Source organism: Miscanthus floridulus, chromosome 2 (assembly GCF_019320115.1).
Source record: "Miscanthus floridulus cultivar M001 chromosome 2, ASM1932011v1, whole genome shotgun sequence".
Lineage (NCBI taxonomy): Eukaryota > Viridiplantae > Streptophyta > Magnoliopsida > Poales > Poaceae > Miscanthus > Miscanthus floridulus.
This window is the reverse complement of record NC_089581.1, coordinates 169157778-169185189: the sequence shown is the minus strand read 5'-3', so window position 1 is coordinate 169185189 and position 27412 is coordinate 169157778. Positions and strand designations below refer to the sequence as shown.

The window sequence follows — 27412 nt, the reverse complement described above, 5'->3', positions numbered from 1 at the left end:
AGATTTTAACAATTTTACTGACAGCTGCAAAATTGATGGGGAAGCACGCCCATGACGGTAACATCCACGGCAAATCGTCATGGAAGACTTAGGTTTCTTGACAAATAGTCCCTAATAGCACATCCTTGACGAAAAAAAACTTTAGGAACGTCATCACTTGCTAAAGTAGCCGGAGCCTAGAGGAGTGGTTAGATGCTCACAATGGAGAGTTGTCGTAACTACTGCTCCATTTTAAATTATAAGGTGTTTTGATTTTTCTAGATATATAATTTTTGCTATGCATTTAGATACACATTATGCCTAGATGCATAGTAAAAGTAATGTTTCTAAAAAAACAAAAATACCTTATAATTTGAGATGGAGGGAGTACTGTAAAGCATCTCGCCTCAGAAGAAGCAGCTTTTTTCCAACACCCGGTAGTAATGGTCTTAACAAGGCATGCTAGTTTTGCCGGACTCTGGTGTTTAAAGGATTTTAGCAATGCAAGACAACAAGAGTATAGGCTTCAGAAAATTATTCTACTCTATGTAGTCATAGGTTGCGTGGGACTACTACTACTTTTCCACCGCAAGCACATACTTTCAACTCTATCACACTGAAAGCATTTTTTTTCCTCACTCTCTTGTGGGCGATTGTCTCTCCCCCGAGGCCGTAGCAGCCTCTGCATGTCACAGACACCTGTGGAGCATCAAACTTTTGCACATGCCAGCATTCGAGCCCAGTTAGCCAGACAAAGCCACTAGCGAAGCTACCGTGTTGGCGCTGGCCTAAGTGATACTGGTTTGTAGAGGAGAATAATCAACGATGGTGAATTGGTGATACAAACAGACTGTACCATGATTTGGGCAAGCATCCGGCGAAGAAAGAAAATTTCTTAGTAGGTGTATTCTTAATTATATGATGAACTTGTATGCATAACTTGGCATCTACCCACCATGCACTTACCATGCTAGTTCCACACTTCCACTAAGAATGAGGTGCAAAATACTACTGGTGGTCGTTCTCATTCATGATCCGACGCAATTTTAAGACCAAACCACCAATGAAACCCATCATTTCCCCTTACATGCATGAAAATATGTAACATGAACATTATTTGGCGTGGATTAAGCGAGTCATGACATCAAACGGCCCTGGAGACGCGGACCTTGAGGCCGTGCGCCATGGAGAGGATGGTCATCATGCGGTACTGGACCGGGTGGCCCTCCAGCAGCTGGAAGCTGTAGAAGCGGAAGAGGATGGCCAGCGCCATCTTCATCTGCAGGTACGCCGAGTCCTTGCCCAGGCAGATCCTGGGCCCCGCCTGGAACGCCGTGAACTTGAACGGCGACGCGTTGCGGAACGCGCCCTCCTCGTTGATCCACCGCTCCGGCCGGAAGCTCGCCGCGTCGGGGCCCCAGTTGTACTCCATCCGCCCCATCGAGTAGGGCACGTACGTCACCATCCCGCCGGCCCTCACCTTCGTCCCGTCCGGCAGCACGTCGTCCTCCAGGATCCCCTTGGGGTCCTGCGTGCAAGTGCATTGCAGGTTCACAAACTCACCCAGCAGCCACATCTGCGCAGACCGGAGCCCGGATCGGAGGTCGTGCGTGCGCGCTCACCTGAGGCACGGCGGGGTACAGGCGGAGCGTCTCGGTGACGCAGGCGTGGAGGTAGACCAGCTTGCCGAGGCTGTCGTAGGTGAGGAGCCCCGCGAACTGCGCTACGCGGGCGGCGAACGCCTTGTCGTCGTCGTCAGGGCCGCCGCAGGGCACGAGCGAGACGCCCTCCTCGCGCGCGCGCTCCGCCTCGAACGCGCACAGCTCGCGCCGCAGCTTCTTGGCCACGTCCGGGTGGGACATGGCCATGTGCGTGAACCACGACAGCGTCGTCGCCGTCGTGTCCCGCCCGGCGATCACGAAGTTGAGTACCACGTCCCGGAGGCTCTTGTCGTCCCCGAAGCCGCCGCCGCCGCCGGTACCGTCGTCGCCGGCCTCGCCCAGCTCGATGAACCGTGACAGGATGTCGTGCTTCATCTGCCCATTTAATTTGCCCTCACAAGTCACACACATATATAATCAATCAGGATCAGGTCCATCCCAACCAAGATGATGAATTGAAGAACGAAACAAGCTAACCTTCTCCTGTTTGCCGCTGGCCCGGGCCTCGACGATCTCGTCCTTCCTCCGGCGGATCACACTGTAGGTGAACTCGTCCACGAGCTTGATGCTCTGCGCTAGGAGGGCCTCTGACCCGACGTGGAAGAACCTCTTGACGCGCCACAGCGGGTCGATGAACCGCAGCGTGACGATGATGTTGGCGGCATCGAACGCCTGCGCGAAGCTGTTCTCGGGGAGTTCCGGCGATAGCGTGCCGATCTCGACCCCGAACCCAACCTTGCAGATCGAGTCCAGTGTCATCCTCATGTAAAGCTCCTGAATCGCAAAGTAGCTCTCGTGTTAATTAGGACGTTTGTTAGCCCCCCTCAGATTCACTCATTCACAGTGAGTGAGAGTGCCCAAGAAATGCTCATGCTGGCATTGGCAAGGGAGCAGTGAGTTCACCTGCATGTCCACAACTTTGCCTGTCTTGGATGCCTGGCTCAGTATGCCTGACAGCTTCAGGGAGTACTCTCTGAACACAATGGCGCTGAAATCCCTCAGGTTCTTGGAGGCGAACTCGAAACTCGCCGTCTTCCTTTGCTTCCTCCACAGCTCGCCGTCGGCGTTGAATATGCCGTCACCGAGGAGCACGTCCATGTAGGATCTGTACACGTCCCCCTGCACAGTGTTCAGGCATTGGAATCAACTTTCAGTGCTGATTTCCTGAACCTTTAGCACAGCATCACGGAAGACTGAACATCGGTGAGTTCATCTCATTTACCTTGGGGTAATTGGTGAAGTTAGTCTTGAGGACATGCTCAACATTCACTGGGTCAGCGATGTAGGTGTAGGACGTGAACGGCATGTCGACGGTCACTGTCTTGTGCCGCGACAGGTACCCGACAAGCCAGTCGTGCATCCGGTGGTAGTTCCTCAGCTGCTCCACCGTTGCGCCGATGACCGGCCATGACCTCGGACCTTTCTGCTTCCTCAGGCTCCACCTGTGGACCAGGACACACGAGAGGACAACGAGGAGGATCGCGATGTACTTGTGGAGCCCTGCTAGTGGGAAGAATGGCGTCGCCGGCGTGAGGTGAGCTTCCTCCATGGTAGTCTTGATGAAGGGTCCAGTCTACAAGTGATGGATGCTATGTATGTATGTAGTGTTGTGTGGGTTTGTTAGCTGATATATTGGGTATTGCTGTTACCAACCTTGAGAGAGACAATCTTGGTGTGACCGGAAATTAAGATTTCTTTCATTCATATGGTGTCCCTGACCTAACTCTCGGACAAGTTGGGGCTTAGCCTTTGTGTTCCTTTTTGTGATCTGCCAACCAAGAAAATGAGTCACTCTTATACCGTATTTGCAGGTTATTCATTTTTATTACAATTAGGAGTCGCCAGATTATGTTATCATACTTCGGATCCAGTATTGTGATCCATCAGCTTGGTGCTGAAAGTCTGAAACTGAACCTACCAGAAATTGTCCACAATTCCTTAAAAATTTAGGCACAATGATACATTCGTTGTTCCTACATGACAGTTCAAGTGAAAAGTACATCCTGAATAAGAATTCGTGAACCCATTGTGAGTTATTTTCATGCAAGAGAATGACTGATGAAATATAGCCATGCAGTTGCCAAACTACAAAAAAAAGGATGGATATGAAATTTAACGAACCTAACTTCAAAAATTACATGGATCAAATTGATAAAATTCTTGTGAACACTGAAAGAATAATCTGAAACCAAAATCAAGAGAGCATGAAAATACAGCTCTCATGGATGATCTTTGATTCGGATCACCGTGTTGCATCGACATTGGAGGAGATGGAATGGAATGCGCAAGGCAAAGGTATAACCTAGGGTATTTCATTTCATCGGTCATAGGTGTGTAGAGAAGTTGATGACCGGATTTAGGATAGATGGCCGTACTATCAAGAGGGATAAACTTGTTTGCATATCGGTCATTTAGTGCCACTCGAGTGATCTAACTTTGCATCGTCGCTAGGATTGAGTGGCGTGACAAGTTTAGTGACTAATCCTTTAGAAAATGTTTATGAAAAGCTAACACACATACACATGGTGGTGTACACTTGATGGTGTTGGCACATTTGCAAATGAGAAGTTGGAGTTGATGAGGATCAACTCGATGAAGAAACAGAGGTGAGAAGGTGTCACTGTGAGTGACCGTATGCTGGCCTCGGCAGGACCGACGTGTCTAGTCAGTGGCAGCAGAGAGCGCGCAGGCATCAGTCAAGTGATCGGACGCTAGGCAAGGAGGTGACCTGACGCACTGTGGCCACATCCGGTCAGGGTGACGTACGCTGACGTAGCGCGCTGAGTTGATCCAGAGGGGATCGGACGTAGAGGCGAGTCTGGTCACCAGGGACCGGACGCATCCGGTCGTAAAATAGAGGCTCAGAGAGCTCTATAGAAACGACCGGACTCTAAGGCTCGCGCGTCCGGTCTTGGCGCAGAGGTGCGTCCGGTCATCACTTGACCGTTGGCGCGCGGCATCCGACTATCGAGATCAAGCGGCTACGGTTGAACGGGGGCGACGCATGTCGTGCATCCGTTGACCGGACGTTGGCAGGGTACGTCCGATCGATCTGACCGACGCGTCCGGTCATCCCGAGCTGTGCCTAGTGAACGGGTACAACGGCTCTATTTTCTTGGGGGCTATAAAACCAAGTATTTGCTGGCCTTGGGCCAGTAGCTGAGCTCACTAGAACCTTAGTGGCTTATGTGGTAGTGCTTGGGAGCCCTCTAACTCACTTGAGCTTGATAGTGTTCATCCGATCGAGTGAGTGAGTGATTCTAGTGCGATTGCATCGTGAGGTTGCATCAAGTGGCACTAGATGGTCGTCTTACAAGCCGATGGTGCTTGTTACTCTTGGAGGTTGCCACCTCCTAGATGGCTTGGTGGTGGTCTCTGTTGAAGCCCGCAAGAAACTTGTACGGTGCTCCAGAGAAGAGTTTTGTGATGGGCATTATGCTTGCCCCGCGGGAGCCACGAAGAGCAACTCTAGTAGAGCGAGACGTAAAGGGCGACAAGTGGTCTGGCCGGGTCAAGTGCTAGAGCTTGTGGTAAGCACTCCACGAGGGAGAGTGTGACTTGTGGGTCACCACTAGCAAGAGGACCGACGGTAACCTTGGAGCTTATCTCAACGGGGATGTAGCGTGTTGGCAAGCACGTGAACCTCAGGAGAAAAATCACCGTGTCAACATTGTTCTTTCCATTGGTTTGCAATCCTCTTATATAAGCTTGTAATTACTTTCATATACATTGTGCCTGTGTAGTTGCTCTTGTAATTAGTTAGCTTGTGTAGCTCACTAGTTACCTTCTTGCTTATGTAGCATAGAAGTAGCTCCCTTACGTGGCTAATTTAGTTTGTGTAGCTAAGTATTTACGCTCTCTAATTTGGCATTGGTTGCCTTGTTATTGAGCTTTGCTAGTGAGCTTAGGAGCTTTGTGCTTTTGCTTACTAGAATTATATAGGAGCTCCCTGGTGTGCAAAATACTAGTGGCATAGGTTTGTGTGACCTTGCTCTTAAAATTGGATAGGTGAGTTCTAACTAGCCCGGTACCTTTGTTGCCTAATTAGGATCTTTATAAGGTGCTTGTGAACTTCGATAGAGGGGTGTAGCCTTGGCTAGACCGATTATTTTAATTCCACATTTATTTTGGTTAGCCAGCGCGATTAAATTTAGAAAGGACTATTCACCCTCTCTAGTCCGCCATCTCGACCTTTTAATTGGTATCAGAGCTAGGTCTCTCATTTGTGGTCTTTACCGACCCGAGAGGATGACGTCTAGTAGGCTAGATGTTTGTGAGACACATTTTTTATGGCACAAACTTTATACTTTGGAAAAATCACATGCTTGATCATTTTCGTGTAAAGAAACATAAGTTTTGGTGGATTGTCACTAGTGGTCTCACCCATGTCTTGGACCATAGAAATCTCAACAAAGCTCAAAGAGTTCTCTATGAACTTGATGCACATGCTTGTTGTTATCTAATGGATGCTTTGAGCTTTGATTTAATTAATAGGATAAACTATGTAGAAACCGCTCGTGAGATATGAGAATCAATCAAGCACACCTTTGATGATTCCTCCACGTAGGATGATGGCAAGTTCAAGAAGGAGGAACCTAAGGAGGAGGCATATGAGTGTGTTGAGCATGACCACAATTTAGTAATTGTGGAAGATTACTCCACCTCATGGTCAAGTGATGATGTTGATGATCGATCTACTCTATGCACACTTGATGGTGATAATGATGGATCATGCTCGGGGTATGAGAGTGATGTTTCTTCAAGCTCTCCAACTACATCACATTGCTTCATGTCATAAGGTGACACTAAGGTATCTATTGCAAATGTGATTGATCTTGATTCATATGAGAAGCTTCTAGATAGATATGGTTGTATGATCAAAGCTTTAGAAAAAGAGATAGCTAAAACTGAGAAATTGAATAATGAAAACACTTTAAAGAACACATGTGAACAACAAAAGTATCTACTTTATGTTACTACTTTTTCATATGAGGAGCTAAAATTGGCTCATGAGGAACTTAGTGTTGCTCATGATAACTTGGTACAAGACGATGCTTTTCTTACTAAGGAGCTTTCCAATGGAAAAACTAAAATTAGTGAGAGCTCATCACATGGGTCAATTGATCAATCATATATCATATATTATTGCTAACCCTTGTGATGTAGACAAGAAGCATGTATCCACCTCTTGTGATGATTTATTAGAAATGCCATGTTCTTCACAAATAGATGCTTGTTTTACTTCTATGTCTTGTGAGACTAACCTTTTGAAGGAGAACAATGAGCTCAAAAATTAAGTGAAGAAATTGAGCAACAAGTTAGAGAGGTGCTACAACTCAAAAGTCACCTTTGAGCATATGTTAAAGACTCAAAGGAACTATGGTGACAAGAGTGGTCTTGGATTCAAGAAGAAGATAACAAAGGGCGAAAGAAAAAGGGCAAAGAAGATGAAGAAGCAACAACAATTGAAGTTGCCTCACTCCATGTGCTACCGATGTCATATAGCAGGACATCTTGCAAATGATTGCCCAAATATTGAGAAGCTCAAGAAGATGAAGGAAGAAGAGAGTCTAAAGCATGTCAAGTGCTTCAAGTGCTGCACTTAGGGTCATCTTACCTCAATGTGCCCAACCAAGCAATTGGTGAAGCAACTAGAAGAGCCTCAACCAAAGCCTCAAGTTAAGCAAGAGAAGACACCCCAAACTCAAATCAAGATCAACCATGAAGATGGTGATGATTTGATGATAAAGAAGAAGAAAACTAGAAGGGGTGGAAAAGCAAGAGAAAGAGCGATGCGTCCAAAGATGAATTAAGATGCAAAGCAAATGAGCAAGAACAAAGAAGAGAAAATGAAGAAGATTGCTCACATGAGGTGTTATAGTTGTGACATATTGGGTCACCTAGCTTCGGGTTGCCCAAACAAGATTGAGAAGAAGGCTCAAGCAAATAAGGAGAAGCAAGACAATGAGAAGCACAACATGAGCAAGGAAGAGAAGGCTCAATCAAAGAGAAAGTGCTACTCATGCCAGGAAAGGGGACACATGGCATATTCATGTCCCCTAGGTAACACTCCTAAACCTATTTCAATTGATGATGATTTTATGTTTAGGAAGGATGATAATGGTACCTCTATGGTTGCTATTGCAAAACATTCCGCTACTCATACTAAGACTTTATCTAAGTATGTTGCTCCTAACTTGAGAGGACCCAAACTTGTCTGGGTACCATCAAAAAGTGGATGATTATTTGTAGGTACCATTGACATTAGAGGCTTTGTTCAAATGGTATTCATCTTGTTGATTATGTAGTTGAGCCAAGTATTGATAAGTGATGATCACTATCCCAATGCCATGACAAATTGAGTGAAGCCCAAGTGCTATCAACAGACAAGTGCTATAATTCAAGTTGTTGGTGATTCATTGGATATATTTGATGGCTTGCAAATATTTGAGTTGAAGCTCGATAATAGGATGATCATGAGCTAACCAAGGTATATCTCTTGTTGATCATTTCATTTGGGTGCATATGAATTGATTAAATAGGATAAATATGTAATGTTGCTTGCTATAAGATGTTTGAATGGATAAATTGATTAGTAGTCAAGTTTAGATTGATTTGTATTGGATAAATTCATGAGATGACTTTTAGTGAGTGGTTGAATGGATTTATGTCTTGTGAAAGTATTCAAACAAGTTGGTTTCAAGTTTGATTCACATTTGATGAAGTATAGCTCAACTGATTGAAATTTGTCCTATATTGAAAATCTGAGTGAGCTATGATCTTAGCCATGTTTGAGTGATCAAAACTCATTGTATTGGCATAAAAATTTGTGTACATTCTGTAGACTTATGGTATAAAATGCTGTATAAATTTCATAAGAATTGGATAAGAGATGCTTCGGTTTTAGAGTGAATTTTGTCAGCTATAGTGCAGCAGTTTTCAACATGTAACAGTGGTGGAAGAATTGAAATGTGGTAGCAATCTAAAAGTCAAATGAAGCTTAAATTTTTACAGCTGCTAAATAACTTAGTGAAGCACATCTCCACCAAATTACGTGGTATTTGGATTTGTACTTTGGGAGATGTGGATTTCTCTTTGAAGAGTACAGAATCAACCAGAAAAGTGACAATTATTGTATTTATTTGAAGTCACTTTGATTGAAAGGTACTCAAGTTGAAACATGCTTATAAGTAATTGAAGCACTTAAGTTTGGTTCTGAGATGATCTAAAAGTATGACAAGCTATGAGTATAAGGCCATTTGATTATGGAGTGTACTTGATACACATTTGGTACTCAAATTGGAAGATCAAGATCAAACTCAAGATGAAGATGAACTTTAAGTTCTAGTGACTATTAGAAACCATTTGTTAGAAAAAAAAACTTAAACAAGTAGAAAGAAAATGACTTAAAGAAGAAATTAAGATTACTCATCAAGTTAAGTTCATCACTTGGATCAATCAATCAAGTCATTTCAAGTGAGTATCAAGGATGATTTTTTGAAGAGAGGTCACTTCTCCCTAGTGTAGGAGCTTGCCGCCTATGTGTAGGTAAATCAAGTGTGGTGCTTGAAGGGCTAACATGGAAGTGGTGATCTGAGAAACATTTGTGATGCTTAGTTGAAGCAATCAAAAGGGTTGATCAAGAAAAGCAAGCAACACCCAAAAGAGAGCTAGTCATGGCAATACAAGTGGTATTCCAAATAGTTCTCTCATGCAAGCTATGAGTACAATGCCATTTGATTGTGGAGTGTACTTGACACACATTTGGTACTCAAATTGGAAGATCAAGATCAAACTCAAGATAAAGATGAAGTTTAAGTTCTAGTGACTATTGGAAATCATTTGGTAGAAAAAAGGACTTAAACAAGTAGAAAGAAAATAACTTAAAGAAGGAATCAAGATTACTCATCAAGTTAAGTTCATCACTTGGATCAATCAATCAAGTCATTTCAAGTGAGTATTAAGGATGATTCTTTGGAGAGAGGTCATTTCTTTCTAGTGTAGAGGCTTGCCGTCTATGTGTAGGTAAACCAAGTGTGGTGCTTGGAGGGCTAACAGGGAAGTGGTAATCTGAGGAACATTTGAGATGCTTAGTTGAAGCAATCAAAAGGGTTGATCAAGAAAAGCAAGCAACACCCAAAAAAGAGCTAGTCATAGCAATACAAGTGGTATTCCAAATAGTCTCTCATGCAAGCATTGATCAAAAGATGAAGCATGCTAACCAAAACAAGATAGTGCACTTGATAATATTAGTGGCTCTCAAATCATATGGGTGAAGTATGGATTTCAATATTCATGATTGGTCTTTACCAAGCTTATAATTAAACTTCACATTGCTATTAGAGTAATGAATTGGAATCTATGTGACTATCCTCTACTCCAACATAGCAAAGGTATCATTGTAATGTACATGCTCATTTCATCCCTTACTAGTATGCGATTAGTGCATATAGTACATGCTTCATAGGATCATGCATAACAAATAAAATATTTAAATTCATAGCCTACCACCATTACTTGAATGATTAGTTGATCTAGTGGTTAGTATATGAATTTGTTCATGAGCTAGTGAACCTAAGTACTTGATTTAATTTGGATTGCTAAATAAGTGATAAGTACAACATTGGCAAGATAACCCTTGTAAGAGGTGTGAAGAAGCTTGTCATTGGTTCAAACCGGACATGAAAGTTTAGGCAAATCAATTTAGTTCAAGTCAACCCTAGAAGCTCATTATAGTGATAATAGTACAAGCACAATACAACAATGCAAATGGATATCTAGTTTGTTTGTTTCAAGAGGTATCTAGACTCTAAGTATTTCATCAAGAATTCATAAGGATGTCTAGATCAACTCACAAGAGATATCTTATAAGTGGTACTCATGAAGATAGCAAATGTTTAAAAAATGGTTTTTATTGATAAATCCAACAAGTGGTTTCACACTAGAAAAATCTTTCAAATGGTATCACATCTACACGTGGTATCAATCATGCAAAACAATGGTTCCACAAGTGATCCTCAACGTTAAGTGATCATCAAATGAAGAATGCATCCCTCACCTACAAGAGCTCAAGTTTATCAAATGGATGACCCATGCTATGACATAAGGAGAGGTGTCCCACAAATTGGTATCAAGGTCAAAGATCCTATGTGTGGTATCTTAAGGGCTACAAGTGGTGTCATTCCAACAATCAAGTGATGTCCATAAAAAATGCAAGATTCACGCCTCAACCATCTATCTCAAGTGCAAATCTTTGCATCAATAAGAAGCACACCTTTTATAGAAATTGATGACAAAGAGGGAGAGATTGTATAAAGATATGAAAGCTTTGGGAGAGATTGAGACAAAGAAGTAGAGTTAGACATGGACATGGACAAAGAGGAAGTAACATTGAAGAAAAGAGATGGATCAAAATTTTTGGACAAGAAAAGCACACAAGTAGAGGAAGCAGGCTCATGAACTTTGATTGGTTGTATTTGATATGTGCATAGTCATGTGCTTGCTTGCATTGCATAAGCTTTTAAATTCAATATGCATGCTTGTGTGGTGTATGCTAGTTGAAGAATTTGATTGATGAAATGAAAACTAGCATGCATAGAATGATAGCTAGACACTTGGTATGCTTTTCAAGTAATGCTAGTACCTTGCTTTTAATGTTGATCTCACGAGGTATCTAGTGATTTTATTTCCAAGTAATATCTAGCTAACCATGGTGCTAAGGATGAACTTAAAGGTGCAACTCCGATTGGTATCATGCTTTAAAGGTTTACTCTATACACCTTAGCATCATTTGATAGTAATTACTCTCCCATAATTCCAATCTATACATATATGCGAGCTTCAAATCAAACACTCTAGCACATATGTAGGGGGAGCTAATACTACCATTTCGGGTTTGTGGTACTTATCCAAAATTATTTACACATGGTAAAATTGCTTGAGCAAGCAACATGAATCTAAAAGAGCTTATTTTCAATATCTTTGTAGAGTTGTCATCAATTAACAAAAAGGGGGAGATTAAAAGGTCATTGATTAGTTTTGGTAATTGAGTGACAATCTAGGTGGACTAATTGTGTTTTATGTGAGATACACAGGAGATTAGTCCATAGGTACATGTGTGTGAGCAACATATCTCTACTATAAGAGACGAATCAAAACAAGGCTTGGTACACCCAGAATTGCATCCCCCGCTGAGATAGTCCATCCACTAGGCACCAAAGAAATTGCACACAGGAATTCAACATCATTAAGATCAATGGCTTCTAATCCTCCCTCAAAGACTTCAACACAATCCGAAGGCTAGAGTTCTTTGGATCATCCCACCTGGGCTTCAACGCACGCCCCAACCACTACATCCCCCCGCCCTGCTTCCGCATGAATGGACGCATGTGCAACGCCGTGATTGCCGCGCGTGACTCACACGCCCGATCTCCGCTAGTGGTCGCGCTCGCTAGGTCTCGCCGCCCCTTGTAACGATGGCGCGCCCACTCGCTGCTAGCGCTCGCGAACTAGCTAGCCCTGCCATGATCACCCCCGGCCACCATCGCGAACCCGCTGGCCTGGCTACGGGTGCGCCTCCCCTGGCTGAGGGCACAGCCACCGGGGGACTGTTAGGGGCACTGCCATCGGGGCGCAGCCTGCCCATCCTCACCATATATTCATCTCACTTTCCCATCAGCGCCGCCGTACCTCCGAGATTAGCCCACTGATAGCGTGGCCACCGGCCAAGCAGAAGGCCGAATGCGCTCCAGTCACATGACGCTGAGGGCACGAAGGCCACTTCTCCTCCAGCAGCAGCGGCGAGACAATCAACCGCGCCATGAGTAGTCACTTCCCTAGAGTCATTGATGGCAACTCCCGTCCCCAGCCCATGGTGGATCTAGTGGCGGCGACGCCCCATTCTCCACCAGCGGTGACCCTGAGGTGACCATATGCAGCCTCCAGGCGGTGGCAAGCTGCTCGGTCAGGCGCGGCCTACCAGTGGCGCTCGACAACTACGTGGACATGTACTTGAGCATTAGTATCTAGATGCAGCAACTTCTTGAACCGACATGGAGGTGACTATGTACAGGTGCAGATGATTTCATTTTTGTAATTTCCCTCGTGCTATATAACTAATATAAATGAGATCCTTGATGGAGTATGTGATTTATGCTGCCCTCCCTCTCTCAGGCCTCCCTTGATTCTGATCTCTGAACCCATGCGAAGTAGCTTTTTATGGATGCATGGTAGTAATTTGGGGCAAAATTTAATAGTATTTGTAATTGGCCTCCCAGATCACTACTGTCTATGATCCCAGGTGTTAGAGGGTGCTTTACTTGATAACACACATTCTAGATGGAATAGCAACGTCAAGAATCTGCATACATGCTTGCATACATACTATTTTTGCTTGAATTTGTTCCTCTATCTTCATACAGGTTATTGTCTAGCACATGTGTATGGTGGCAATGTTGTTCAGGGTGCGATGTCCTCTCTTCATCAATCCCTTCCTTCCACATATGTGCCTCCTTCCATTCGTGTCTTTGGTATTAGATGTTGCCTACTGCACCCATGGGCTCGCCCAAGGACTTACCGAAACTAGGAATTGGATCGTAAGCATTGTTGTTCTCTGGTTCCAATTATTTGATTTGTTTTGCGTATTCCATGCTCTGATGGTTGCTTTAGCTGCTAATTTGGTGTTGGTCATGTACGGGTATTGGGTAACTGTTGAGTGTCAAATGTAATTTCGTTGTGATCATACCATGGAATTGAAAGCTGACTAAATGCTCTATTGTCAAATGCCCAGGTTCATGTGTGGTTAGTGATGATGCCATGATATTGATTTAGGCACCTATTGAGTGTCAAATGCCTAGGTTCATGTGTGGTTAATTATATTTCTTCTAATTGATAACTATTGTTATATAGAAAATTCCAAGCAGCATAAAAGTGATTAACATAAAGGTATGCTGCACTTTATTTCTTTTCCAATATTTTCCTTTATATTAGTTTGGTCTTTGTATACTCAAATATTTTTTAATACATATCGTACTCCTTTTGTTTTCATAAATATGTGATTATCAATGTTTCTATTGGAGATTCTTTAATAATGTTGCAAGATCTTTACATCTTATATGTGCCAATTGGTGCTCAAAAACTTTATGGTTTTACTAGAAGATGATGGCATTGAGGGCTTTAGTAGTTAGTCCTAAAATCCATAGGGTACAGATGTTTTACGAGTCATAGGGAATCACAAGAGCTTGAAGAGGCTATTTATTTTGGTTTTATGTTTTATTTTTTTCTAGACATTACCGTAGCGTTAGCACGGGCAATATATTAGTGCTATGAAGGTGGAAATAGCTCAGAGATGTTGCAAAGCTCACACATGTGATAATAAAGGAGCTCATTGCACATGAGACATGACATTGAGTCATGTGATCAATGTAGAGAAGATCAAGACATGACTTGGCTTGATGGACCAGTTGTAAGCGTGAAGGACAAGTTGAAGACTTTGGAGAGATGGACCGCATGGCGGTGAAGCTTGAGCAAGACTTGGTGCCGATGGATGAAGGCAACGGTAAAAAGCAAGTGAAGTCAAGATCGATGAACCAATATGATCACATGATGATATGAAGTGAATCATATCATTGTTGATCGTGTTGGTGCATGTGTTGCATTGACATTGGATGAGATGGAATAGAATACGCAAGGCAAAGATATAATCTAGGGCATTTTATTTCACCGGTCATAGGTGTGTAGAGAAGTTGATGAGCGGATTTAGGATAGATGGCCGTACTATCAAGAGGGGCAAACTTGTTTGCATATCGGTCATCTAGTGCCACTCGAGTGATCTAACTTTGCATCGTTGCTAAAATCGAGTGGCGTGGCAAGTTGAGTGGCTAATCCTTAGGAAAATGTTTGTGAAAAGCTAACACACATATACATGGTGGTGTACACTTGGTGGTGTTGGCACATTTACAAAGGAACATTATTCTTCCCGTTGGTTTGCAATCCCCTTACACAAGCTTCTAATTACTTTCATATACATTGTGCTTGTATAGTTGCTCTTGTAATTAGTTAGCTTGTGTAGCTCACTAGTAACCTTCTAGCTTGTGTAGCATAGAAGTAGCTCCCTTGCGTGACTAATTTAGTTTGTGTAACCTTGTTAGTCATATTGTTTAGTTTATGTAGCTATGTATTTGCGCTATCTAATTTGACATTGGTTGCCTTGTTATTGAGTATTTCTAGTGAGCTTAGGAGCTTTGTACTTTTGTTTACAAGAATTATGTAGGAGCTCCTCGGTGTGCAAAATACTAGTGGCATAGGTTTGTGTGACCTTGCTCCTAGAATTGGATAGGTGAGCTCTAGCTAGCTCGACACCTTTGTTGCCTAATTAGGATTTTTATAAGGTGCTTGTGAACTTCGATAGAGGGGTGTAGTCTTGGCTAGACCGATTGTTTTAATTCCGCATTTATTTCGGTTAGCCGACGTGATTAAATTTAGAAAAGACTATTCACCCCCTCTAGTCTGCCATCTCGACCTTTTAGTAGGGTTGGGCAGCGAGAGGACATGATGGTGAAGCCATGGGTACGATGGATTGAATGGATGTGATCGCTCGCTGGGTAAATTGGATGGCGCGGCTCGTGGTGACAACAACAAAGGGAGAAAGAGAGAAAGAAAGAGACGGGACGCAACAGGTGGGCTCGGCTTGTCCTTGCCTTAGCGGGATGCGGTCGGCGTGAACTTAGAGGCACGCGTGCAGACGCTACGGACAAGTGCGTGTGTCCTCGACCGGCATGGCCCGTGTGGCCGCAGTGTCTTAAATGACAAGGCGACGGCGAGCCCGGCCACGTGCGCGTGGCAGTGGCGGCCTTGAACTGGGCCGACAGCGGTGTAGAGGGTACAACGGACAGGCGCGGACGTGACAACGATGCGACGGCAGCGGCAGCGTCACGGCGTAAGGCGGGTCGGCAGTGCGACGAGGCAGCAGTGCGCGGACACGACGGCAAGGTGATAGCGCCGGTGGTGGCTTCGTCGTGGCGCGGGGCGAGCGGCAGCGCTACGGGGCCCACGGCAGCTGGGCCACAGCCAGGCCAAAGGCAGCCACGGCCGGCTGCGCGTGGTAGCGCCCGCACGCGCGACCAACGTGGCGACGCCGAGCGCCCGAGCGTGGTGACCACGCCCATGCGCCCAACCAGCCCGAGACCGAGTCGTGCACAAATTTTAAAGTGCCCAAAACAACTAAACAGTTGCTTTAGAAGCCAAACCATCTTCACCATGCTCAAGAGGGCATATGAGACTACTAAATCGAGATATAACACTACTCCACCCCTTAACCCAATCTGTCAAAATAATTTGCTAAACATAGCAATGTCTAAATGTTGACAAACTTGAAAAATTTCTAAGTTTTTGAACTGGACTTGATTTCAATTTGCAATTTCTAGGCTAGTAGAAATACTAGCTACCAATATCATTTTTCAACAACAAGTATTTCATTGTCATCTATAAAGTTTGTACTTCAAACTTTATTTAAGTATCACATACTTGTTCTATAGCATTTTCGCTTAATAAAAATTAGTTTTCAACCCTACTTGATATACATGAGCTATTGAATCAACCTTCATTTAGCATTTTTATTGATCATTTTAAGTTACAAGAAATTTATCTACACATTCTATCACATGCATTAACACATAAACATGATGCTCATGACATGTTTTAGTAGATGATTTAGGGTGTTACAACATAGTCTGATATTGCTTTCTAGGACAGGAATTATCCAACTTGCCTTTCAACCTTTTTGGTGGTGTCAGCCTTCTTTTTGTTCTGGCTTCAGCGAGAAAACTGAACGAAATTCCCAAAACTTATTTGTGTTCATATTTGTTCGGGCTTGTTTGGCTGATAAGCCATGACTGAAAGTATTATTGGCTAATTTAGTGTGAGAAAAAATATTATTCGTTAGCTGAAAAGTACGGCTTAAGCCAAACAAGCACAAACCAAGGGGGTGCATGATCCAAAGCATTGGTTTCGGCTGAAGATTCTGAAAATACGCATGTTCTATTAGCAAATTTTGCCCCTGGCTAAAGTTCAGTCAATCAAGGGTTCTTTGTGCCGAATTTCTTGTAAACTGTATATTACTGTAATACGTATAGTAAAGGCGTTTACGTATTTCATGTTCTCCCCGCCTTCAGATTCCTGCCCCGCTCCATCTCATCTAACCCGCCCGATAAAAACTCAACGGCCAGATCATTACCATTCCCACGCCCCTCCCAGAACTTCCCCACCCGCTCCTAAACCCGGAACCACGAAGGCGATCCATGGCGGCGGCGGGTTGGCTCCGACGTGCGGCGGCGGCGACGATGCCCCGCCTGCCTTCCGGACTTCCCCTCATACCTCCTCCTCCGCCCGCCCCTCTCACCGAGGCGCAGTCTCTCGTGGTCCCCGGCCTCGGCGCCGCCGCTGGGCCAGCCATGGAGCTCATGGCCGTCCCTAAGAAGAAGGTGCGTTTCGGTTCTCACCCTTTACATTGTTTCTGGTTCTTCTTGTTACATAGGCTGCTAGATAGGTGTGGTCTGTTCTTGGTGGTCATGGGTGTGGCTGGCTGGTGACGTGGCGTAGCGTGGTGCGCTCTAGGTGTTCGTTGAATTGCTTGTGAGCAGAAGGGTGTGTCCTTGCGAAATGTTTTTACTAGTGGATCATAGAAACCGATAGGTGTATGAATGTATTGTCCACTACCGGTTGTGGAGTGTTGATTGCTTGGTAGCCTGGCAGGAGTGGTTCCGCATTTAGGCTAATACAACGGAAGCACCACTGCACCAAGTATGTTAAGTGGGGTGATTTTAGGGGACAAGTGTCTTAAGTGGGGTAATTTTAGCGGCTGGTTAGTTCGAGGTTCTTTGCAAACACATATGCTTCTGATACTTTTCCATAACCTACCTGACCAACTGTTTGTTATGCGTTGTGATTGATGATTTGAGCAGTAAGTTGATATGTGTCAAATGTGTATAACTCATTAGTATACTGCTATCCAGTGTGGTAAATCAGGGTAATAGATATATTCGTATGAAGAACACTGAACATGCATTCAGAAAGTATGCTGATTTATGGCACAAGTTATGATCATATTGCATATTTCAGTATTTGTATATTTGTATAGTAGGCTGATTTTGTAGGAAAACCATTTACTTTTACTGCATTCTAATTCTATCACAACATGTGAATCTATCTGGCCTGCTCTATTTTCTTCAGTAAAATCTGCATCATTTCATTGGTTTTATTTATATGCATTGATTGTGGATCCCAGTTTTTAGAAACTAGTTATTTGGTTTATGCTTGTTGCCGTTTCGAGGCAATGATGTTGGTAGATACCCTTATACTCTCATACTATTTCAGGTCTCCAAGTACAAGAAGGGTTTGAGGAATGGACCCAAAGCTTTGAAGCCTGTGCCGGTGATTGTTCGTTGCAGGTACATCTAAAAGCTATGTTTGCTAATACCTCTATTATCATTTTTTCCTATGCAAGAGTAGTTCTGTTTTTTTTTTAACACGGTTGTTGGGCTGATGAGATGAGAAAAAATTGTGCTACTATACTTTTTAGCAAGATCCTCTCCCTTTAAATGGCATGTAAGTCTGTGACCAAGAGCTGCAGGGGAGGATTACTGTGCTTTTAACAATATCCTCACCCTTCAGGATGTCCTGTGACTAATACCTGCAGATAAGGTTTGGTCAGACAGTATTAGGTGATTAATGGAGACATTTGTCATGCCATATAGGAACAGTCTGATTGTGAATTACTGAATATATGATATATCGCTGGTCATGATATGGAATGTGATTATCACATTTCAGTTTCCTGCCTTGACTATCTTCATATTTTGTTGATGTTTCATGTGGTTTTCTTAATGTCATTATAGAATAATTAGAGCAAAAACTCCTGAAGTTTGTCACAGAAAAATACTTCCATCTTCTGAATGTTCCTAACAAGTACAATTTCATGGTGCATGTGTTACGAATATTCAGAAAAATACTTTTGCAATGGTGTGAGTGCAGGTGATGTTTGTAAGGGTTGTAAACCTCTTTTTTTCTATAATGATACACAACTCTCCTGCTTGTTAAAAGAATGGTGCCCTTGTTGCCCATCCCTGTTATGACATATTCCTGTTGGTTTGCAGGTGCTGCGGCCGAGTGAAGCTACCTCACTTCTACTGCTGCAGCGGAGAAAGAGGAAACCCAAGCGAGTCAAGCTCATAAATGTTTTGTTTTCCTACTTTGCGCACGTCTGAACTCTGGACATCGTAATACCACTGAAATAAATTCTCAGATCGCATTTGGTATTCATCTATTGTTCTCCTTCCAAGCATTTAATCAATGTACACTTACTCTAGTTTGAATTCAAAGTGTAAGCTTCAAAGTTCTCTCTGCTCGTGGCAAGAACGTACACGTTCTGATATAAGGAACTATTGAGGTAGTAGTAGTTTGAATTCGAATTTTCAGCTTCAAAGTTCTCTGTGCTTGTTGCAGGAGCGGACACGTTCTGATATAAGGAACTATTGACGTAGTAGTATTGATGTAGTAGCAACCATTCTTATGTGTTACGATCGTCAGAAACTAAGCTCCCTTTGGATTGTAGTTTAAACAAAGGAAAAATGTAGGATTTATTTCTTATGGATTGAGTTACTTTAGCACCTTTTGGTTAGTAAGAATTACCTGCAGGAAAAATGTAGCAAACTTTTCTTTGTACTTGATTTCACATGAGAACCATGGGAAAAGAACATCTACTTGAACCTCATGTTTCTTGCTTCTCTCTGTTTTGCATATACATCTTTATCATATTCTTATGTTTTTTCTATTCCTGTAATTTTTTTTTCAATCCTTCATTTCAAAGGGGGCTTAAAAAGAATTCACCGTGGGACCTATAAGGCTATAACTATAGCTAAATTTCCTGGTTTGATTGAAGCATGGGAGGACATTGTATGAAAGTACAAATGTACAATCGCTGTTGCATTGATTGAAGCATGGGAGGACATTGTATGAAAGTACAAATGTACAATCGCTGTTGCAGCGTGAGTAGTTTCGTTCCCAGAAACCCCCGAAAAAGATACTAGGAATTATGTCGCGTGGCAGATACTAGATCTCACCTCTGATGTTCGTCAGCAAAAATCTTTCTCAGGACTCACAGCGGAAGAAATCGGGAAAAAAACAGCCGATGCCCCCCGTGAAGATCCCGATGCTGTTCCTGTCCATTTCGTGGCGTTTCGGTGCGGAATCGTGGGCGGCACAGGCCAGGCGGCCCACGCCCACACGCCGCGACGGGGGAAAGGAAGAGGGGACCGACCGACCCGGCGCCCGCGCCGCGGCTGCGGCCGGGCCGGGTAGGTAGACGACGAATCCGCGGTCGTTGGGCTCGGGCGCCGCGCCACCAACCAAACCAAACCCTCCCCCCGCACCCAAAAAAAAAAAAAACGACGAATCGCGCAGTGCGGAAGGGGGGAATCGCTGCGATTTCTTGTGGCCCGGCGGCTCCCAATTGCGGCCGGGGCCCGGCTGCCGAGCGCCGAGCGGATAACGAACGACTGGCGTCGGCCTTCCTCCTCTCCCTCTCTCCTCTCCTCGCATCGCAGTCGCAGCAGTCAGGCGTAGCGTAGCCCCCTCACCCCACAAAACCAAATCGCTTACGCCCCCGAACGAAGCGTCTCGGTTCGCATAGCAGAGCTGCTCGTGCAACAAGAAGCCAAACAACCCAAGAGCCGGGAGCGTTGGTGGCTGCTACTGCTAGCTGCTAGGCCGAGACAGGGGATAGATTGAGAGAGGTGGGCAGATGGCGACGCCGTCGTCGTCGCTTTGCTCCAGCTTCGCCTCCCTGCGGACCGCCTCCATCGGCCACCGTCGTGGCCTCACCTCCTCCACGCCCAGGTTGGTCCCCCCTTCCCTGCTTTCTGTTTGGCCGTGTCGACGCCCGCGTGCGAGGTACGGAGGTAATAGCACCGAGCGGGCCTCTTCGATTCAGTCGCATCTCGCTCCTCGTCGGCAGTAGTTTCTAGCGATCCCTTGTTCCGTTGCCGCCCTCGATGGCTCCGTGCGCCGCTGCTGCGAATTGCCTGCTGACCTGCTGTGGAGTCGCCGAAGCAGAACATGGATTACAGCTCCCATGTCTCTCGGTGGTTGGGTGGTTGGCTGCAGTGTGTGCCCCAAGTTGCTGGTGATGAGCTCTGTAGGCTCTGGATCAAATGTCCTGACTGGCTATGTTACTTTGATGTCGCATATGGAGGAGTTTGTGAGTCTGGAAATGTAATAGATCATGCTTGCTTATGCTTGTTAACAGCTCTCATATCTATATGATGCTCTCTACTGTAAGTGATATTTTCTCTGTGTTACCTGTTAACTAGAGAGCAGGGGAAATGGGCAAACAAATCTAGTCATGCCACTTGATGATGCTGTGTAATTTGGTTCATGACTTCATTGGTTCTGAATTATGAGCTTATCTCTTTACTTTTCTTTTATGGTTTCCAGGAAGGCATTCCAAGTGAGGGCATCAGCTCGGGTTGACAAGTTCTCAAAGAGTGACATCATTGTGTCCCCATCCATTCTATCTGCGAACTTTGCCAAGCTTGGTGATCAGGTCCGTTGAGATACTAGCATCCAGTCATCCACCTTCTACCAAACTCCATTTCCTTAGATGATTTGTTGCCCTGACGAGTACTTGCGATTATGTACTACACGCATGTTAGGCACTTAGGCTACTATTGAAGGAATAGCTTGGTAATGCCACATTCATTGCGTCAGCAAATTTGGTCTCACACAATGTATTCCTGTTCCACCAGCTCATTAGCAACTTTTTCCCAACTACTTTCACAACAAATAAGGCAATAGAGTAAGCCCTGCTATGCATTTTCTTGATATCAATTGGCGAATTTTTTGTGTTCATCTTGCCATGCTGTTTACATATTACTAGGTAAAAGCTGTGGAGGTGGCAGGATGCGACTGGATTCATGTCGATGTCATGGACGGGCGCTTTGTGCCAAATATCACAATTGGACCTTTGGTTGTTGATGCTCTGCGTCCAGTGACTGATCTTCCGTTGGATGTACATCTGGTACTGTTCCGGAAGCCCCAGTCAGGTTTTTATGTGCTGTAGTACTTTCATTCCTGATTGACCCCTTATGAATGTGGTTATTTTTATCACAGATGATTGTGGAACCTGAGCAGCGAGTCCCTGATTTTATCAAGGCAGGTGCTGATATTGTTAGTGTCCACTGTGAACAAACATCGACCATCCATTTGCACCGAACAGTCAATCAGGTAAACATCTCTACCACCTTTTCTTTACAAGTTAATGCTCAGATAATAGAATTTAGTATGGAACTTCAATGTATTTGGATATATATAACAATGAATGCGGCTTTTTTCCTTGCATGGTGCTGTGCAACACAAATGACTTCAATGAATATTTTGCTTAAACCCTTCAGGCCTTGTCCGGTTGTTCTCAGAATCAAATGGATTGAAGAGGATTGGAGGGGGTTGAGGGGGGTTTTGACTTGTAGAGGATTTAGTCTCCCTCAACCCCTCCCAAACCTCTTGGTTCAGGGATCAAACGAACAGGGCCTCACTGTATTTTGTTCATTCAGGATTTAGCTAATCATCATGAACTATTACATAATGGGTGTTTTTCTTTGTGTGTGTGTGTGTTTGTTTTCTGAGGCTGAACTATTACTAATTACTGGGCTCCGAGTCTCCGACTATAGCTATAGGAACACATTTGCTACTTGCTAGTGTTAGACCTACAACCAAACACATTCCTATCTGTACTTTAGTTACGATTTAGGATTATTTGGCCCACCAAGTTCCTTTGCAGATCTTTGAATGTCCCAACCATTGGGGTGTACTGCTGTCGTTTATCCTCGTGGCATACTGTAAGTTGGAACTGAGTTGTCTTTCCATTATCTATCAGATTAAAAGTCTAGGAGCAAAGGCAGGAGTTGTTTTGAATCCAGCGACTCCACTTGCTGCAATCGATTACGTTCTTGATGGTAAGATCATTATGCTCATTTCAGCATATATGGTATCTTGACAAAGTTGACATGTGTAAAGTTCGGAAAATCTGTCGATGTTACTATACCAGGTTTGGAATGTCTATTATTGCCAGATTAGCTTCCAAAAGCCTTATAGTATATTCATGAGTGCAATGTATACTTTTATAGCTAGTAGTTGGTAACTAATAGTAAATGATGACTGTTGAAGGTTGATATTGGAGTAAGTACATACTCCATTAAGAGTAGGTATGTGAAGCATCAACCAGGCTGCTCCCTCCTGTTATTCAGCTAGTGATCTTGATTTTTTATGCCAGCTTAACCATTGAGGCAAATTGTGCTGCTGCTTGTGATAATTTGTGACAGTTTTGACCAATGACACTCTTGACTCTCTTGGCTACGCAGCATGTAGTCATAAAGTCTGCATTAAAATATTTGAAGTTGCTTTAGCATACATTGACTCTTTTCTCATCCATTCATCAGTAACGTGATAAGCTCACATGTCCTGACATCTAATGACAATACTTCACTTTTTTTCCATGCAGTTGTTGACCTGGTGTTGATTATGTCTGTGAATCCTGGGTTTGGTGGCCAGAGCTTTATCGAGAGTCAAGTAAAGAAAATTGCAGAATTGAGAAGGTTATGTGCAGAGAAGGTATATCCTTTTGTTTCCTTTCAAGTATTCTCACTCACTGCCCTGAATCCCTTATGTTTAAAGCATTGAAGTGTTAATTTCTTTGTTTTTTTTTGTAGGGAGTGAACCCCTGGATTGAGGTTGATGGTGGTGTTGGTCCGACAAATGCCTACAAGGTGACATGTTTAGGTTTTTTCCATGCTGGCATTTAACTTTAACCTATCTTATGGCACTTGTGTTTAACTTTAATAATCCTGAACTAATCTTCTAGTCTAGTTAGGTGCTAATATTTGTTTTCCTTACTTTAAATGACAGGTTATTGAAGCTGGGGCGAATGCCATCGTTTCTGGTTCTGCAGTTTTTGGGGCTCCAGACTACGCTGAAGGCATGGTTTCTTCTCAGTGTCATTCATGCTCTAAATTTGAAATTCCATATAGGTTTGGAATCAAATATATGTTGCCAACCGTGCGCTACTAAAGTTTTTATTGATGATCCTCTTGCAATTCTGCAGCTATCAAAGGAATCAAGACCAGCCAAAGACCTGTAGCTGTACCCGCATAAGGAACTGGACGTGTAATCTTTTACTCTGCAAGTTTACCAGTGTTGCGATTTGTATCGATGTGTGTCTTGTCGAGCCATACGTATATACTGCAGATGAAAGGAGACGGAGGCAGTGGGGAAATATCCTTTTCTTCTCATTTTCCACGAGGACACCGTGCACTGCTCCCAGGTGGGGCATGAACTAGCTAGAGTAGCTTTATCTTGGAAGGAAAACTGTATTTGGGTCGATTAATCCTCTGGTTTTATTCTTGAGACTCTAGTAAACGATGTAACCATGTTTGATAATCAATAAAGTGCGCCATATGGCTTCCCTCGAAAAAAAGAAAAGCACAGCAGCACAGGATCCTTCACGAAATCCACCCATTTGTACACGGGCAGCTGACTGAGTCTAATGCGTACAGGGCATGATTGGAATTTTTCCTTAAAACTGTCTGGAATTTGGGGGCTGTACGTTTTATGTAGCCTATGCAGCCGTTACGTGATTTCTTCTGTTCCCCACATCAGGAAGATCCATTTTACTGTCTGCGTAGCCATTCAACTTACAAACTAAGGGTGAAGTTAATCAGTTTACTAACATTTTGTGGGAGAAAAAACTCACGTTACTCAACTCGACGTATAGTACTAGTATTGGTAGCGGCCAACATGTGAAAACAACAATTTAGTAGCACTCAAATCTACACTGTCACACTATGAGCTGCCGGACTGGTTGATTACAAAAGCGGACGAAATCTGGGCTAGGTTCCTGTGGCATGTCACTGTTAAGAAACTAAAAGAATACTCATGCGTTACAGCGGGACTTTATTAGAAATAAAGTTGTGATAGACCATAAAAAATAGATAAACTAATGAAAGAATCTAAGAAAAAGCTAATAGAATATTAAATCGAATTAGAAGATAATTTGACGATGGCCAAATAAGTACTCTGATATGGATATGCCTTGTGTGTTGATGGATTGAAAATAGTAATTATACTTAGTGAAAGATGATGTGCACTTATAAAGATACGATGTGACACAGTGCGAGATGATATGTCACTTTAATGGGGGATGGCACATGGATATTGCATTAAGAGATTGAAAAGTGAGTGAGGTTTGGTTTTATAAGAAATATATAATATATAATATAGATATAGATATAGATATAGATATAGATATAGATATAGATATAGATATCATCACAAAGAGTGGCCACGAATATGTGTCTCTCCAAGGATGATGGAAATTTGAGCATTCTTCAAGTTCATATTCTGAATATGATTGCCTTCTATCTAGGGGATGAAACCTTGTGGAAGGATGTCATTGATAACAAATATGTAATCAATGAGAATATCACCAAGAAAAGTAAAAGGTGTGTTAACTTTCGAGCAGCGGCGGATCCAGGAAATATTTTAGGGGGGACTGAACAACACTGCTGCTCGATCTTAAGTCTCAGCCCCCCCTATACTGTAGAACTTTGCCTAAAAATTCATAGGGGCTCTACAGTAATTTGCACTGATTCGGTTTGGGTAGGGGGGGCTTGAGCCCCCCCCCCCCGCCCCACCGCTGGATCCGCCCCTGCTTTCGAGGGCACACCACTAAGTTTGCTAACTAGTCACTAAGTCTAGATTCGCTTCACCAGATGATCTGCCGAGGTCATGAAGTCCTCCGCAGGTTCATATGGCGCCTACATTATTAGTGGGCTAAGTCACTGAGCAGAATCAATAGACAATCCACCAGGGGTCAACCCTATCGTCTGTGAGAGTTAGCCATTTCATGCATCTCCGTGCTCTCACTTCTAGTCTCTTAGGTTGAATACCTTGGACCCTTAATAGTACGGCCAAAGAAAAACAAAGACTTACTGAAAGGACCGAGGATGCCGCCTAGAGAGGGGGTGAACAGACGTTTCTAAAAATTCAACCCTTCAAAATGCGGAAATGATTAGTGAAGAAATTTCCGATGTCTCGGAAATCCCAAATCAGAGAAATAAACCCCTCACGAGTCAACCACTGAGTATCTAACAAATACTAAATATGTCTAGGAACCACAAGCCTGCAACACAAGAGTTAGAAGTGAGAACGAATAAAATCAGCATAGGGGTGAAATACTGGACACGTCCGGTATTCATGGGTTGTACAGTTCAGTCCTCGAAATGCTCCTATTGTTTCCTCCTTGCTTCCTAGCTACAGACACTATCTAGCAACATGTATACAAGCTCGAGGAACACAACAAGATAATAAATACCAAATGAAAAAAGAGATTGAGACACGGTATTTGTTTTACCGAAGTTCGGACTCCGTCGAGTCCTATTCTCCGTTGAGGGGGCTACGAGCGACCCAGTGAAGGTCAGCTCTAGAGGACACATGAAGGTCACTCTAGCCGGAGTCTTTTCCAACTCCTTTTTCTCCTTCCACTAGATGATCCCATCCCTTGTGATGGTGGAATCGAACCGTTGCAAACTTCCCGAGGCACACCACAAGCTCTTGGGTGCTCTCCGGCGACGCTTAGCCGTCTAGGACCGAAGAGTTCAAGAGAAATCACGAGATCGATAAATATGCACAAGTGCTCAAGGGTGGCTTTCTCTCAATTTTGAATCTCACTCAACCCACAAGTTTGATTTTTCAAGTTTGAATCAATCACTCACTAAGAGAGGGTTAGAGAGTGTTCTCAAGGCTAAAAAACGTGTGGGAATATCAGCAGAATCAGCAGCCTCCAAAGGTGCTAAGGGGTATTTATAGCCCATTTGAAAAATAGCCGTTAAGTAGCCATTGGCGAATAACGGACACGTCCGGTATCGTCCGGTATTGGCCGTATAGCCCCAACGGTCACAATGTCAGTAAAGCTATGAGGCGTCGAAACTCCCAACGATTGCCAGGACTTCTGACACCCAGAACTCCCGACTCTTGTCGGAACTCCCGACGAGCCAAACCGAGAACACCGAGAAGGTTACTGTGGCAGGGCAAATATCGAACACGTCCGGTATTGCCAGACTCAGCAAAAAATATGTTAGCTCTTTTGGCTCTCAAACACTCGAACTTCACATGAGTTTTCTTGAGCACTTATGAATAATTATCTATCAACATGATGCATCCCTCTTAATATTACGACATACCTATTAATTCAAGATCAAATGAAAAACGAAGTTGAGTCGCTTGAGTTGATTTTCTTTGAACCACATGCCATAACTTTCAATCATCATCAAGTGAGGGTTGTTGACACTAGAATTTGGTTCGAGAAGAAAGGACCTTGAGGTTGAAATTTGTCAAGGGAAAGCCGAAATATTCAGCAAGATCGGCTAACCAAAGTTGCCATCAACCAAGTAAGATGATGCCATCATATCAAGGAGATGGGCCCCATTGGCAAGGACAACGAGACATGAAGAAAACACGTCGGACTTCATAGAAGGAAAAGATTGAAGTCCAAGTTATCGTAATTTAGGAAATTTTGCCTTCTTTTCCAAGTTTTTGTGATCAGTCTTGTTCGACTAGGACTCATAGTCAAGCCTCGGGTATAAATATTGAACCCGGCTATTGTAATAGACATCTCTCATCTATCAACCAAATAAGTACCTTTACTTTTCGGCTTAGGTCACCCCTTA

General features: G+C 43.6%; 3 protein-coding genes across 4 annotated transcripts; 2 read left to right on the top strand and 1 right to left on the bottom strand.

The window, feature by feature from the left end:
- Positions 1-1123: 1123 nt before the first annotated feature.
- Positions 1124-3195, bottom strand: LOC136540596 (cytochrome P450 704B1-like). Its single transcript, XM_066532598.1, has 5 exons — positions 2863-3195; positions 2544-2759; positions 2118-2414; positions 1602-2015; positions 1124-1507 (listed from the first exon to the last, which is right to left on the bottom strand). Exons 1-5 carry the CDS (start codon positions 3187-3189, stop codon positions 1124-1126), a joined length of 1638 nt encoding a protein of 545 aa, XP_066388695.1. The 5' UTR covers positions 3190-3195.
- Positions 3196-16864: 13669 nt separating this feature from the next.
- LOC136535654 (uncharacterized) lies at positions 16865-19029 on the top strand. Its single transcript, XM_066527993.1, has 3 exons — positions 16865-17119; positions 18012-18085; positions 18791-19029. The coding sequence occupies exons 1-3, from the start codon at positions 16937-16939 to the stop codon at positions 18867-18869; spliced, it is 336 nt and encodes a 111-aa protein (XP_066384090.1). The 5' UTR covers positions 16865-16936; the 3' UTR covers positions 18870-19029.
- Positions 19030-20219: 1190 nt separating this feature from the next.
- Positions 20220-24167, top strand: LOC136535653 (ribulose-phosphate 3-epimerase, chloroplastic). Of its 2 annotated transcripts, none has more exons than XM_066527992.1 (9): positions 20220-20531; positions 21129-21237; positions 21571-21711; positions 21804-21917; positions 22567-22645; positions 23191-23300; positions 23399-23455; positions 23595-23664; positions 23791-24167. In XM_066527992.1, exons 1-9 carry the CDS (start codon positions 20437-20439, stop codon positions 23838-23840), a joined length of 825 nt encoding a protein of 274 aa, XP_066384089.1. In that variant the 5' UTR covers positions 20220-20436; the 3' UTR covers positions 23841-24167. The 2 variants fall into 2 exon arrangements, with proteins under 2 accessions (XP_066384089.1, XP_066384088.1); XM_066527991.1 differs by lacking the exon at positions 20220-20531 and adding an exon at positions 20573-20906.
- Positions 24168-27412: the final 3245 nt, after the last annotated feature.